Consider the following 13,066-nt stretch of genomic DNA (forward strand, 5'->3'; position numbering starts at 1 on the left):
AAAGAGATGGACTTCCTAGAGACTCTTGTCAGAGAAACCCATGGACTGGCCACAGCTATGCTTCAGAGGAAAAAGGTGGCTTATGCCTCCATGCTGTAAGACCCCAGTTTGGGGAGCAGGCTTCACGCTCACCATGAGCAGAACACACCCTGCACAGCACTGCAGGCAGGGTGTGGGGGAGGATGGACTGTGCAATGGGGCACTGTGGAAATTACAGCTGAACTCTGCCCCTTACCGTGGCTTTCTGCCTTGATGAAAGTCCTTAAAATATAGGAGACAGAGACAGATCCTGTGAAATTTAAAAAAAAAAGAAAAAAAAAAGAAAAAAAGAAAAAAAGAAAAAAAGAAAAAAAGAAAAAAAGAAAAAAAGAAAAAAAGAAAAAAAATTGGCCTGGTTAATTACTTGCAAGGGCTTGGCAAAGGAAGTGAGTTTGGCTCCATCTTCATATTCCCAACCAAATAAATATGTCTGTCAGAATCCCCTCAGCTGGAGGAGAAATGCCAAGAGTGATCCTGGGGGTGGTTTTTAGCACTTGGACACAGACTGAGAACCACACTACATGTCTTCCTTAGGGTTGGGTCCCCAGCAGGATTTATTTCTGCGTCAAGGAAGATTACAGCTAATAGGATTTGCTTCTTGGAGGCTGTTGGCGTGTTTGGTGCAAACCCCTGCACAGTGCTTTCTTAAAGGAGAATATGGACCCTGTCTGTCACATTTTTCTTCTTCTTCTTCTGGCCTTCCACAAGATAAACCCATCTGTTTCATCTTGCATCACAGGATGCTCTTGTTCCCAGGACAGCTTTGGAAGGTAAGAGCACTGTTACCCCTGCTGTAGCACCAGTGAAGTGGCTCAGAGAGCCCCAGTAGGGACTTGCTGATGATGTGAGCACCAAAACCAAGCAGACTGATGCACGGAGTGCCACCTCTAATACTTGAGTTGTGCTGTCTTGAGCATAGAATGAGATTTCCCTTATTTCCCTGAGATATGTAGTCACATATATAGCCATTTTTATGACTTAATTGCATTCTTTATGGCAAAATTGGTGTAAACCCCAGGGATGGATGGATGGACGGCTTATGTATGCCCTATATACAATACCTTACAATTATTCAAGTGCTTGTAGACCTGCATAGGGAACTGGTTACTGGCCTCAAACATGGTCTGTGACCTGAAAAATTTTCTGGTTTCCTCCCTAGGAGTTTGCTCTGCATGTCAGCACTGCTGAGGCAGATCCCTGCAGATATCCCTCAGGACATGCGGAAAATTAGAATAGAAAATTCTCACCTAACAGAATTGCCTCGTGGGTCTTTTGAGAACGTTAGTGCCTTGGAGTATCTGTGGCTCAATTTTAACAACATCACAGTGATGCACATCAAGAGCCTGGAATATCTGCCAGCTCTGAAGGAGCTGCGCTTGCAAGGGAACAAATTAAGTTCGGTGCCATGGACAGCATTTCAAGACACCCCGAGTCTGAAAATCCTGGATCTGAAGCACAACCGGCTGGATGTCCTTCCAGAACATGCACTCCGCTACCTGCCCAACCTGACCTACTTAGATCTATCCTCAAATCAGCTTACCATCATATCCAGGGATGTCTTCTACAACTGGCCCGTGTACCAGAGAAGCCAGAGGATGGAGGGGTCGCTAGAAGATATTTCCAATGCCGTGCTGGCCCTCCATGACAACCCCTGGATCTGCGACTGTCGCCTGCGGGGATTTGTCCAGTTTATCAAGTCTGTGGGCCCACCTATTATTCTGATGAATTCCTATTTAACTTGCTCAGGCCCAAAATTCAGGACAGGGAAGTTTTTTCACGAAGTGGAGCTTAACAGCTGCACGAAGCCCCTGACCTCAGCCCTTGACACCAACCTGACAGTCCCAGCAGGGTTAAACATCACCCTGACCTGCTTTGTGCAAGCCAGCCCTTCCCCGGCCGTCTGGTGGACCTATGCACTCAAACTTTTAAGGGCATTTAATGGTAAGCAAAGCTTTTTCTTCTTCTTCCTTTTTTTTTTTTAATTAAAAATTTATGCTCTACTATTCTACTTACATAGGTCTGCAGGCCATCACAGTCACCACAGCAACCCAGCCCCTTTAGAGCACCACAGTTATTGTGGTGGCTGTAATCCAAATGATCTCAATCATCCTGTGCATCTAAGCACATCTGACCAGCATAAGAAGAGCTGCTTCATGCAGGATATCAGCCAAAGATAAAAGGAGCATGGCCTCATTTTTATACAATTATTGTACTTGTGGATTTTAAGAAGCAGCTCTTTCCTCATGATACATGATTGTAGGAGCTACTAATCTTATATTAGTTGTATATATTTAATAAAAATGTAGTTATCTAAATATGCATGTATATTTACTATGTATTATATACTACATAATTTACTATGTCATACACTATATATATATATATGCACACACTGTATAATTATATGTGCACATAGATGTGTTTGTATGAGCCCACACCCATATACACAGACTTGTATGTTCCTACATTATTCCCATGTATTCCCTCAAGAAACAGAACACAAACCACTAAACTGTGCAGCCCTGTTTCCTGTCTGTGTCCATTCATGTTCTGAATGAACTGAGAGGTTGCTGTTTACCTGAAGTATTGCTTATTTATATTCTTTAGGAAAGGTGTTGTAAAATGAGACCTTTTCCTCTTCCTTCCAATCCATCCTCCCTCATGTTTATTTTTACTAAGAGCCTTCAATAGGACAAGCTGCTATTTTCATCAGGTAAAGTAAGATATACAGGCAGCCAGCACACAGGTTCTGTGTCCCTAATAAGCCAGCTAACTAAAGAGGATAGCATTAGCCCTTAATCCTGGGCTGGTATTTGCTTAAATTGCAGCACTTGTGTTTCTTTCCACAAGCACATGCTGATTAATTACACACAGTTTCTTCTCAACCACAAACCTCTGTCTGCGTAGATGACAGGGTTTCACACTGTTCTTAAAACTGCATTTTACTTCCAGCCCAACACTTTCTAGCTTCATACACCTATTTTGGTCTGAGCCTTTTGAGACTGACAATTTAATCCTAGCAGAGGATGGAGCATGTGCCCAGAATGTAGGTGTGCCCCCTCAGTGCCTCTCCCGGTTTGTCCCGACCAAGAGCGCTGATGGCAGATGGGCAGCTCGGCCTCTCCCACAGCAGCAGCTGCTCCTACCGGGTCAGGGCTCGGACACACCCCGTGTCTCCCAATGCTTTTATTGCCTTTCAGCCAGACAACGCTTTGCTGTTAGCTCTGTAGGGTTTGGCACATCCCTGTGCCCCTCTTCCTCTGTCCCTGGGCAGGGCGGGTCCCGTCCCACACCGGCCTTGGGGCCCAAGGGCTCGCTGCTGACCCGCTCACCTCTGCCCGCAGTGTCCACGGAGCCCGTCAGCGAGGACACCGTCCGCTCGGAGCTGCTGATCCCGGCGGCACGGCCTGCAGACGCCGGCAACTACACCTGCACGGCCGCCAACTTCCTGGGCAACACCTCGGTGGCCATCAGCCTCCGCGTGGCGGCCCCGTGGGCCTCCACCACGCCCCGCGGCTGGGCGCCCATGGCCCCCGCGGAGCCGGGCGCGCACGTGGAGGTGCGCATCGCCAAGCAGACGGTCTACGGCATCACCCTCGAGTGGTTCGCGGCGGCGGCGGCGGCGGCGGAGCCGGGCGAGACCTGGTACACCCTCCTTGTGGGCCGCTACGACGCCGCCCATAAGGACACCATCTACATCGGGCCCGGGGTCAACACGTACTCGGTGACCGACCTGCTGCCCGCCACCAAGTACGAGGTGTGCGTGGCCGTGCGCAACCAGGCTCCCCGCAAGGGCCAGTGCGTCGTCTTCGTCACGGGCAGCGACGTCAGCCAGATGGAGCAGCGCGAGAAGCTCATCCACATCGTGGTCATCGTGTGCGCCATGGTGCTGGCCGTGCCGGCCGGCATGTACGCCTGCACGGCCGAGGCGCTGCCCGGCTGCCTGGCCCGCTGCCCCAGCGCCTGCCCGCGCCGCCGCCGCGGGGGCCCGGCGCAGGCCGCGGGCAGCAAGGAGAGCACGCTGGACAGCCTGCCCGCCGGCAGCGAGGACGGGCTCTGCCGCCCCGACGGCGGTGCACGGAGGCCTGCGGACCGCCCGGAGCCCGGCAAGGCCCGGCCGCCCCACAGGAACAGCGCCGACCTCTACTAGGCCGGCCTGCCGCGCTGCGGCCCCTTCCGCACGCCTCGGGCCGCGGCCGGCGCTGGCTTTCTCGAGAGACAGCGCCGGGCTCCGTGCTGCGAGGCTCGGGGCACGGCGGGAGCACCGCCGCTGCTTGCGGCAGGCTTGGGGAGCCCCGGGAATGGAGGTGCCCGGGCTGCCCGGCCACGGGTGTGGGTGGAGCTGCGCCTCAGGAGCCCCGGGCAGTCCCTGCAGCACTGTCAGGGAGCAACGCACATTGACACATCAAGAAAACCAACACTGACAAAAAATAATCCCCGAACAAATAGTAATGCTTGTGGCCAAAGGCCAGAGGTGTCCCCTCACTCACCCACACAGGTGTGTCTTTGTTTATGTGTGTCCGCAGCTCTGTCCAGTGCCAGGCGCCAGCTTCTCCTGTGTGCCAGCTCCTGGGAACGGACAGGGGAGCTGGGCACGCCTGCCGCCACAGCCCGGCAACAGCGGATGGTGGGGAGGACTGGGCCAACATGATGAAGAGATTTGATTGTAATTGGAGAAAAAATTATTTTGACCAGAGGTGTTGGTTTTGAGGGTGGGTTTTTTGTTTTTCTTTTTTTTTTTTTTTTTTTTTTTTTGCTTTTTTTTTTTTTTTTCCTTGTTTTCACTTCCTCTTTAAGGTTTACGCAGCCCTAAGAGGTTCACAGCTTTGGTTGTACCACAAACAGGAAAAGTGCAAGTGCTTGAACCAGGCTAGTGGGACAAGTGGACAGGGGCAGAGAACATTAGTGGAGGATGGGGTTGGGAGCTGAAGGTGCAAGCCAGGCACATTCTCTAAATGCAGACAGGTGCCTGCCTATCCTGCTGCTTTGAAACCAAAGCTCTCCTCTTTGCTAGAGGCAAAAAAAGCCCAAAGATGCATGTAAAAGGACTTCCTCCCGCTTGTGAAGCAGCTCAGTGCTGTGATTCTCGGAGCTCTGAGGACATGTGACTTACTATTTTTCTTTTTTTGACCTCTTGCTTTCCAGCAAAACGAAAGCATGTGGCCCATAGACCCACAGCACTTGTTATATGTGTTATAGATCATCTCAAAAAGAAAAATCTAGAGTAGACACCCCAGCTGTTGTGAGCTTCATGCTGTGGTAGCTTGGCTTTCTAATTGTATTTTGGTTTTTGGTGTGTGTTTTCCATGCTGTCTCTCCTCAGGCCTATGATTACTCCCCCAGCACCTCCTTCTGCTGTACCGTACTGCACAGCTTTTGAACAGAGCTCTGTTTTGTCATTGCTGACTCTCCCTGTTAATACTTCACAGGACTTCCTAGTCTTGTCAGTCTTTTAGTGTCAAAGCAATAAACACGACCGGTTTTCAGAATGCACAGAGGTCCTCTGCTTCATCTCTGGCCTTTTACAGTTACAAATCGCAAAGAACCCTGGATTCCACGGAGCTCTGGGGTTTGGCTGCAGGGATGGAGGAGGCCAGGCAGCTTCAGTACAAGTCACAGGGGTCTGGAGTGGTGAGGAAGGGGCAGCAGCTGCTGGCCAAGCAGGAAAACCTTGTCCTGGAAAGCCACCCACAGACACAGCTAGTACAGAGTGAGCCATGAGCTGATGCTGGTTGAAGACCAGAGTGGGGCCGTGGGTGAGGGGGAATAAATAACAAAGCACCCTCAGTAATGACCGGCCTTCTTCAGCAGGGAGGGACAACAGCACACTGCAGAGACTGGAGAGAGCTGCTGAGTCAGTGAGGAAAGAGCCAAGGAAAGACAAAACATCCCCTGACCATGTGAATTTGTTCATAACAAATTGCAGACACTGGACACTGGCATCAGAGTGAACCTGCTGCCTCTCTGCCCTGGGACCATGCTGCAGAGCGCTGTACCACGGGAGCTCGGCCAGGGGCTCTCTGTGACCCTGCCCATGGCCTGTGCCAATGGCATCCTGCTTCCCACCGCCCCTCCTTCCAGCCTGGTGTGGTCCAAAAGCCACACAGCCCCTCTCCTGACTCAGCCCACAGAAGTGTCCATTTGGTTATCCTAAAAAGGGGCCTGGATACCTGTGGCTGTCTGGTAATGTAACAGGTGAGCACGTGGCATCGTTGCCAGCAGAAGCACACCAAGCACAGAAGCACCTTTTGCAGATTTTTAAAAAATTTATTTATTAAAAAAAACCTTTGAAATTGAAATACAGAGTAACTGGGAAAGAGTCTCACAACATAGTAATAAAACATCTTTATTGCCTCTTAAATATAATCTCTAAGACTATAAGCCTGTAATTCCTGCTAAATCTGACTTAATTGAATGGTCTTTATAGGCTTTCCTCATTAGAGAATGAGCACTGAATACTGGCAATAACACAACACTGGGAAGACAGTGGAATGGGGAATAAACCAGGAACTTGGGGGAACATAGTAGAACCTGCAGACACTCAGCCAGCGGGAGGCAGGTGCTTGCACAGGGCAGCAGGAGTGGGGTCAGGGCCTGCATGTCCCCTCCCTTCGGCCAGCTTATGGCCAGGGGACAAGGACGAGGTGATTGGACAGGTGAGAACTTGGCCTCACATCACAGTGCCCCAGGAGGAAGGGTAAGCAAGAAAACAGTAGAGAAAAGGAGAGATGTGACAGGAGAGGCTCTGGGAGCAGCCATCCTGCCATGGCCCCCAGCTGGGACGCTCCTGGATCTCTTGGCTACAGCTGCTGGCTTAGCTCATGGGTGACATGAGCCACGAGCACTATGGCTTCTAGGCAGATTGAATTGAAGTTAAAAAATACAAGGTGATCCTTGTAAGTGCATAATTTCATATTCAACCAGCTATCTCCTAAACTGATGAAGTCCTGGTGCAAAAAGGGGAATTATTTCAGCTGCTGGAGTGAGAGGAGATCCTGAGGGCCAGGTTTGCTGGTTCAACTGAAATGACAGCTGGAGAACTCTCATGAACCTCCTGAATTAACACAGTGTGCTCCCCACCTTGATGTTCCTGGTATCACAACAGCACAGCTTCTCTGCAGGGCTGGCTCTCAGAGACAGGGTGCAGGGTGCTGCTCCCCAGCCAGCTCGGTTGGTGCTGCCTGCTCCCCAGGGGATGGGAAACAGCCAGGCCCAGCTGAAAAACATCTCCTCAGAAACAAACCTGAGGAGGAGTATATGGGGTAGATCCAGTGAAAAAAGTGCTCTGCTCTTGGTGCCTTTCTACTGTCACATAACAGGAAAAAAACCAAAAACCTGTCAGCTGCCCTGCCAATCCCCTCCTATTAAATGTTGTTTAATTCACTCAAAAATACTGATAAGAAAAACCTGAATATTTTATGGAAACCTCCCTTTTCAACAAGCCAGGAGAGGTGATGAAATATATTCCTTGACACCTTCTGCTAGCAGTGTACAACACCATATGATCTTTCCAGACACTTCCCTGACCAACATATGCAACTTTCCAGCACTTGTCTCTGTCTTCCGCTTATCATTTGCCTCTCAGTTTTACCTCGTCTTCCCAGTGTTTTTATTCATGTCCTTCTCCTGCTGGGCTCCTGCTCTTTTGGGGCACAGTGTCAGAAGGAGGCAGTGCTGAGTGCTGCTATTGAACTTCCATGTTTAAATCTTGCCCCTTCTGGTCCAGGGAAGGCTGAGGTGCCCCTCCCATCCCTCCCCAGCAGGCAAGTCCAGGGCAGAAGCAAAGCACAGCATCATGTCAATGTGCTCTGGCAAAACCCAGCGTAAGCTGCAGGAAAAGGAAGAACTTCTCCAAGCCTGCCCGCTTACCTTCTGGGGATGAAGGGACTCAGGCCACGAGCACATCGCTCCGCCAGCTGTTGCAAAGCACATTGTGCACAGGACAGAGCAGTGCCACTGCTGTAGGAGACCTGCACCTGGACTCAGTGCTGCTGCCGCAGCCAGGCCAACACCTTCAAAAGTGGGTCTGGGATTTGAAGTGATGGCTTTTCAGACACCTCAAACCCACCTGCCAGACCAGGTTAGAAGAAGCATCCACCAGGGCCTTGGCTACAGAGCATCTTGTTTGAAAACGCAAGCTCTGGGCAGAGACCTCCAAACCAGGGGCAACCTGAGTCCCTGTTCACCTGGGGAGACCGTGGCCGGCGCACTCAGCACCGTGGTCAGACAGCTGCAGGGCGGGCCCACGGGACACGGCCGAGGGAACAGCAGTCACTTGGTACTTGCAGAAGGTGAGGGGTGGCTATCACTGCGAGAAGCTGCTCTGGTTCACAGGGTGCTGACAGACACAGGGAAGAGACAGCAAATAAAAACATCCATGCCCAGCCACAGTCTGCAGTCTCTGGGGGCGGCTGAGAGCATCTAGATGTGGGGCTCCCCGAATGCTGCGTTCCTCTTCTCAAACCTCATTTTGAGCTCTGACACGAGGGCGTTGTGGGTGCTGCTGTGACCTTTCTTCTTCGGTGGCTTGATTACATGCTTGGGAGTGAGGGAGCCGGACACGGTTGGCACCCGCCACGCCGGTTCATCGCCTCGGGCAGCCAGGGCGGGGGGTGGCGGGGGCAGGGGGGCTGCCGGCAGCACGGGGACAACCTGGACGTTGTTGTTGCTGTTCTCATTGTGCAGGCTCTTCACGTCCTCCTCAACGACAAACTTCTCTGCAGCGTTGCTGGGCCTCTTGAACTTCAGCCACTCCATCCTGACTGTCCGGGATGGCGGCACCTGTCTCTTTTTTATGATCCTTCTCACCGGCATGACTTTGTTGGACCGCTTGTTGCGCCAGAACATGGCAGTAGAGATCATGATAGTTATCAGCACCATTATGCCCATGACACCAGCTAGCACTCCTAAGGCTTTCATGGGGTTATCTTTAGTTTGCATCAAAAAGGCGGCCATAGGCCCTTTGTGAAGAGTCTGTAAAGGAGTACAAAGAAAACACATGACTTACTCCAGGGGACAGACAGTGACCCAGAAATTTCATTTGTCCAAAATATGTTACAAGTAGAGCTGATTGTCTCTAAAAAAAAAATAAATATGAGAGTCACACAGCCAGTCCAGTCCAGAGGGGGAGAATTTAGATGGGGCTGGAGACTGGGTAAACATTGTAGTACTGCGAGGTAGATGACTTGAACACAAAAGCTTACAGAAGTACTGCCACCAAATTAGGGCAGATTCCTGCATGTCACCATAGTGTTTAACTTGCAAGACTAGAGCAAGAAAATAATTGGCTCAATTACTGAGCATGGCATTGAAAAGGATTAGGAGAAAGCTTCTGCTTATAAAATGTCAGCGTACAAATGAGTAGTTAGCAGGTATGTGCTGCATTCTGTTTTCAAGTACTCTTTTACAGACATAACAAAACTCTTTGAGGTAGGGGAGATAAGTGGAGCTAAAGAGCTTTGTTTATAGAAAGAAAAGAAGTCAGCAATGACATAAGCTACATATGGCATATTAAGGACAAATGAATGGCCAGTTCGCTTTCCAGCTCAGCACACTGTGCGTCTCGGAGGTCCCCGTATAATTTTGCGGATTTTGCCCTGCGGGTGGAGCTTGGATCTTTTCACACTTTTCCAGTACATGATGGTGGAGATCACCATTGTAACAGAAATGGTGGAAAGGACGCCACTCATGCATATTCCATATATTGTCCATGGACGCTTCTTGAGGCCTAAAATATAGGATTTTACCCTGGACTTGATCTGGAAATATCAAAAATAAGAGACATGGTCAACCCTCACATGGTTATATTGGAAAGAGGCCAGTATCTATTAAAAATACAGCTGGGGAACTAGGCTGAAATGTGCACAGGATAGAGAGCCTATAAAATAAAGGGAGCTAAATGTTGAACAAGGCACAGGAGAGCAGGCAGTTGCAATGATGTCGAACTGAATCCAGAAACAGTAAAAGAAGTTAGGAAGCACATAGAAACACCTGGCTGATTGGGAATAAAGGCTAGAGGCATGGCACACAGATCACCCTTATTCAGGGTGTGGTAGCCGATCCTTGGACTGCATTTCCAAGAGAAGTTTATTGTGAATACAGGCGGTGTCTGAACAGACAGTAGTGCTATGTAAGGCCAGGATAGCCTGCAGAAATGGCACATTCACAGGCAGGTTTGGTTACTGAGAGTTGGTCATAAAGTGATGTGTGGCTGCAGAAAGACAGGGCTGCCCACTGTGCCCTAGTCCCCTGTCTTTGACTACATGAGGGACTCCTCACCCAAACTTTGCATGTCTAGTGAGCTGTGTTTTAGAGGTCGAAGCTCCCAACTTTTGGCCAATGGGGAGAAAAGGACTCCTCTGGAGCAGCAGTCACCATATGCCAAAATAGGTATCAAAGACAGTGTGTATAAGGAGAACCTTGTCAGTAGCTTGGACTTGAACCTCTGACTTGCAGATCAGATGGATTTCCCTGTGTGATTCTAATCTAGGATGCCCATCTCTTTGCCCTCCTCAGTCTGTGGGGGAGGATGACTAAGAGTATCCCAGAGTGTGCTTCAGAGTACCTCTCGTCATTAATGTCATATCCATAAACTTGGGGCATGTAAATTAGCTAATGAACACCTCCTTGTCTTAATTTCTGTTTTTTCACAAGCTATCTCAAACACATTATCAAGCCCCCTCTTCTCCTATCCTGAATGTGTCCCATTACTAACAAGAAAGGGGCAAAGAAATGCTAATGAAACTCACAGACCATGTCACTAGGCAGGTAGGCACAAATTTTCATCATTTTGCTGTACAGAGAGTTCTTCCAGTACTTAATTAGGAGTGGACCTGAACTAGAAACCAAAAGCAAAGGAGCCCATGGCTTTGGTGGAGCTTAGACATCAGCTTTGCTGTTGTGCATTACATGGATTTTTTTTTGTACTTAAATGCCATCAGATGATAGAAATTCTACCCTGGCTTACTTAACTTCATGTGAAAGTCAGATGAATTAAGTGTCAGATAAACCCTGCTAAGTAGTACATGACCTGAGTCCACCTGTTACGAGTTTTGTCAAGATCTATTTTATAGGAAGTCACTGATGGCTGAAGAGTATTTGACTAGCTATTTGAAAACCTTGAATAAATGAGATTAGACAGAAGTACATGTTGCCTGTGTACTACAGTTGCAGAGGTAAGAACAGATAAAAATTTATGGAGATGTGACATTTGGCTTCATTCAGTTGCCTGGTCTCAGAAAGTCTGGCATCTTTTCAGAGCTTCCAGTGATGAAGAAGTGATTAATACCAAAACTAAACCCATTAACAGCTATCTGGTTCAGCCTTTATTTTAGTTACTTGACCTCTACTATACAAAGCTTTGCCTGGAATTAGCCTTGGACAACAACTGTTCTGCATAAAAACATCAGACATTTTGTAAGCACACAGTGGGAGAGTTTCTGTTTGTCATGGCCATGACACTGGCAGGATAAACAGAAGGAATAAATCACAATACAGGCCAGGAATGTCATAATCTTAGCCAGGCTGCAGAGAGACTCATGGGAAGTGCACATTTAAAACATCAAGTCCTTGTGTTGATTACCAGCAGTGCCATGTAGCCAGCTCAACAAATAGTTTGCAATTGCTGAAGCTGTTGTTTTTTCCTAAAAGGCATGCTGCATTTTGAAGGGTACTGGTTTTTCTAGTGCACATAAAATAAAAGCAGATACACGATTAAATGAAAGCTGTTGTATCTCTGTGGGCCAGGACATGGAAGAAAGACTCCAGTCATCAAGGGAATTAAAATACCAAAATACCATTGCTCACAGAAGATAATGCCCTGCTGTTTTTTGGGGGATTTTTTTGGCTGTGGCAGCTTCTCAAGAGCCTTTCCTAATGCATGGGTTGCAGTGAGCAGAGCACATGGGCCAAGTATCCAGAAGCTGGACCCAAAAGGATGTGGCTGAGCTCTTCAATCACAAGAGCAGCTAAGGCTCACCAGCTATATTTAGGAGTCTAAGTAAGTAGGCAAACCTGTTAAGAGCCCAAGCTATTGCAGATTATTTGTAGATGTGGCACTTAAGGGACATGGTTTTGTGATGGACTTGGCAGTGCTGGAGTTGGACTCGATCGTAAATGTTTGGCTCAATGATTGTGTTACAGACAACTCAGGCTGTGTTGACTTGAGCAAGTGGATCTGTACAATCTGTGCAATGAACCAGCTGGTTCTGAGGAGCCCACTTCCACACATTCAGTGTTTCTGGCTTTGTTCTAGCCTGGTTGCAGGGAGGGACTGACTGTTGGTGCCCAGGCACACCAGCTGTGCTCCCAAAACACATTTTCCTCTGAAAGAAGTTCACTTTGTGTGCTTGGAGCTAGGTGAGGCACAGGCCATCCCACAGCATGTGGGAATGATCAGGAGATTTGCTTCAGAAGTGACTCCTGATCCAAGGTAGAACACCAGCTGCCCTGCAGTGCTTATCCCAAAGCTCAGTTCTGTCACTGTATATGAAGGCTGTGTTTGCATCACTTTGCAATACAAACACGAGCATGCAGCAAGACTTCTCAAATCAAACCAATATTTTTTTCAAGTCCACGAAACTGTGGAAAGAAGAGGCTAACTGCTCTGTAAATGTGGCAAGGGCTGTTCAGTGCCAGCAACCACAGCTCCCATGGTTGCCATTAGTATGAGAGGAGAAGATCTCCATGTTACCTCAAAGATTTTGGTAGAATCTTTCAGTTAAGAGAATCTAAAACTGAGACTCACCAGCTACATTTAGAAGTCTAAATGAGTGGTCAGAGCTATTAAGAACTACAGATTATGCTGTCTAAATATGGAGTTAAGCCTCAGTCTGTGAGGAGGTGTAAATAAACGCACCCTCTACATTTGCAGAACCTCAGTGGAGTCATCAAGAGGCCGAGGGATGCCCCCATCAGGCCAACTTTCAGGAACAAGAGTAGGAATCAGCCTTCTCTGAAAATATCAGGCAGGAATAGATTTCTGAGTGAGACATATGGATGGAAAAAGACTGGCTTTTCCAGCATATGT

The 13,066-nt window shown here is 48.8% G+C and overlaps 2 protein-coding genes across 2 annotated transcripts in view; one reads left to right on the forward strand and one right to left on the reverse strand.

Moving 5' to 3' along the window:
- Window positions 1-696: 696 nt before the first annotated feature.
- On the forward strand, window positions 697-4,189 carry LRIT2 (leucine rich repeat, Ig-like and transmembrane domains 2). Its single transcript, XM_041405011.1, has 3 exons — window positions 697-809; window positions 1,199-1,980; window positions 3,384-4,189. The coding sequence occupies exons 1-3, from the start codon at window positions 697-699 to the stop codon at window positions 4,187-4,189; spliced, it is 1,701 nt and encodes a 566-aa protein (XP_041260945.1).
- Window positions 4,190-6,345: 2,156 nt separating this feature from the next.
- Window positions 6,346-13,066, reverse strand: part of CDHR1 (cadherin related family member 1) — a 45,974-nt gene continuing 39,253 nt past the window's right edge. Inside the window, exon 19 of the mRNA XM_041405078.1 lies at window positions 6,346-9,012. Within this exon, the coding sequence (XP_041261012.1) occupies window positions 8,461-9,012 (552 nt within the window). The 3' untranslated portion in view covers window positions 6,346-8,460. The remainder of the gene's footprint in view (window positions 9,013-13,066) is intronic.

The sequence above is a fragment of the Onychostruthus taczanowskii genome, unplaced genomic scaffold, assembly GCF_017590055.1.
Source record: "Onychostruthus taczanowskii isolate IOZ18803 unplaced genomic scaffold, ASM1759005v1 scaffold22, whole genome shotgun sequence".
NCBI lineage: Eukaryota > Metazoa > Chordata > Aves > Passeriformes > Passeridae > Onychostruthus > Onychostruthus taczanowskii.

Bases quoted from the DNA above. Each gene is read 5' to 3' on its own strand.
- LRIT2 (XM_041405011.1), top strand. From the start codon at position 697: ATGGACCCTGTCTGTCACATTTTTCTTCTTCTTCTTCTGGCCTTCCAC. The intron at 810-1,198 runs GTAAGAGCACTG...TTTCCTCCCTAG, and splicing joins TCCCAGGACAGCTTTGGAAG to GAGTTTGCTCTGCATGTCAG. The intron at 1,981-3,383 runs GTAAGCAAAGCT...CTCTGCCCGCAG, and splicing joins ACTTTTAAGGGCATTTAATG to TGTCCACGGAGCCCGTCAGC.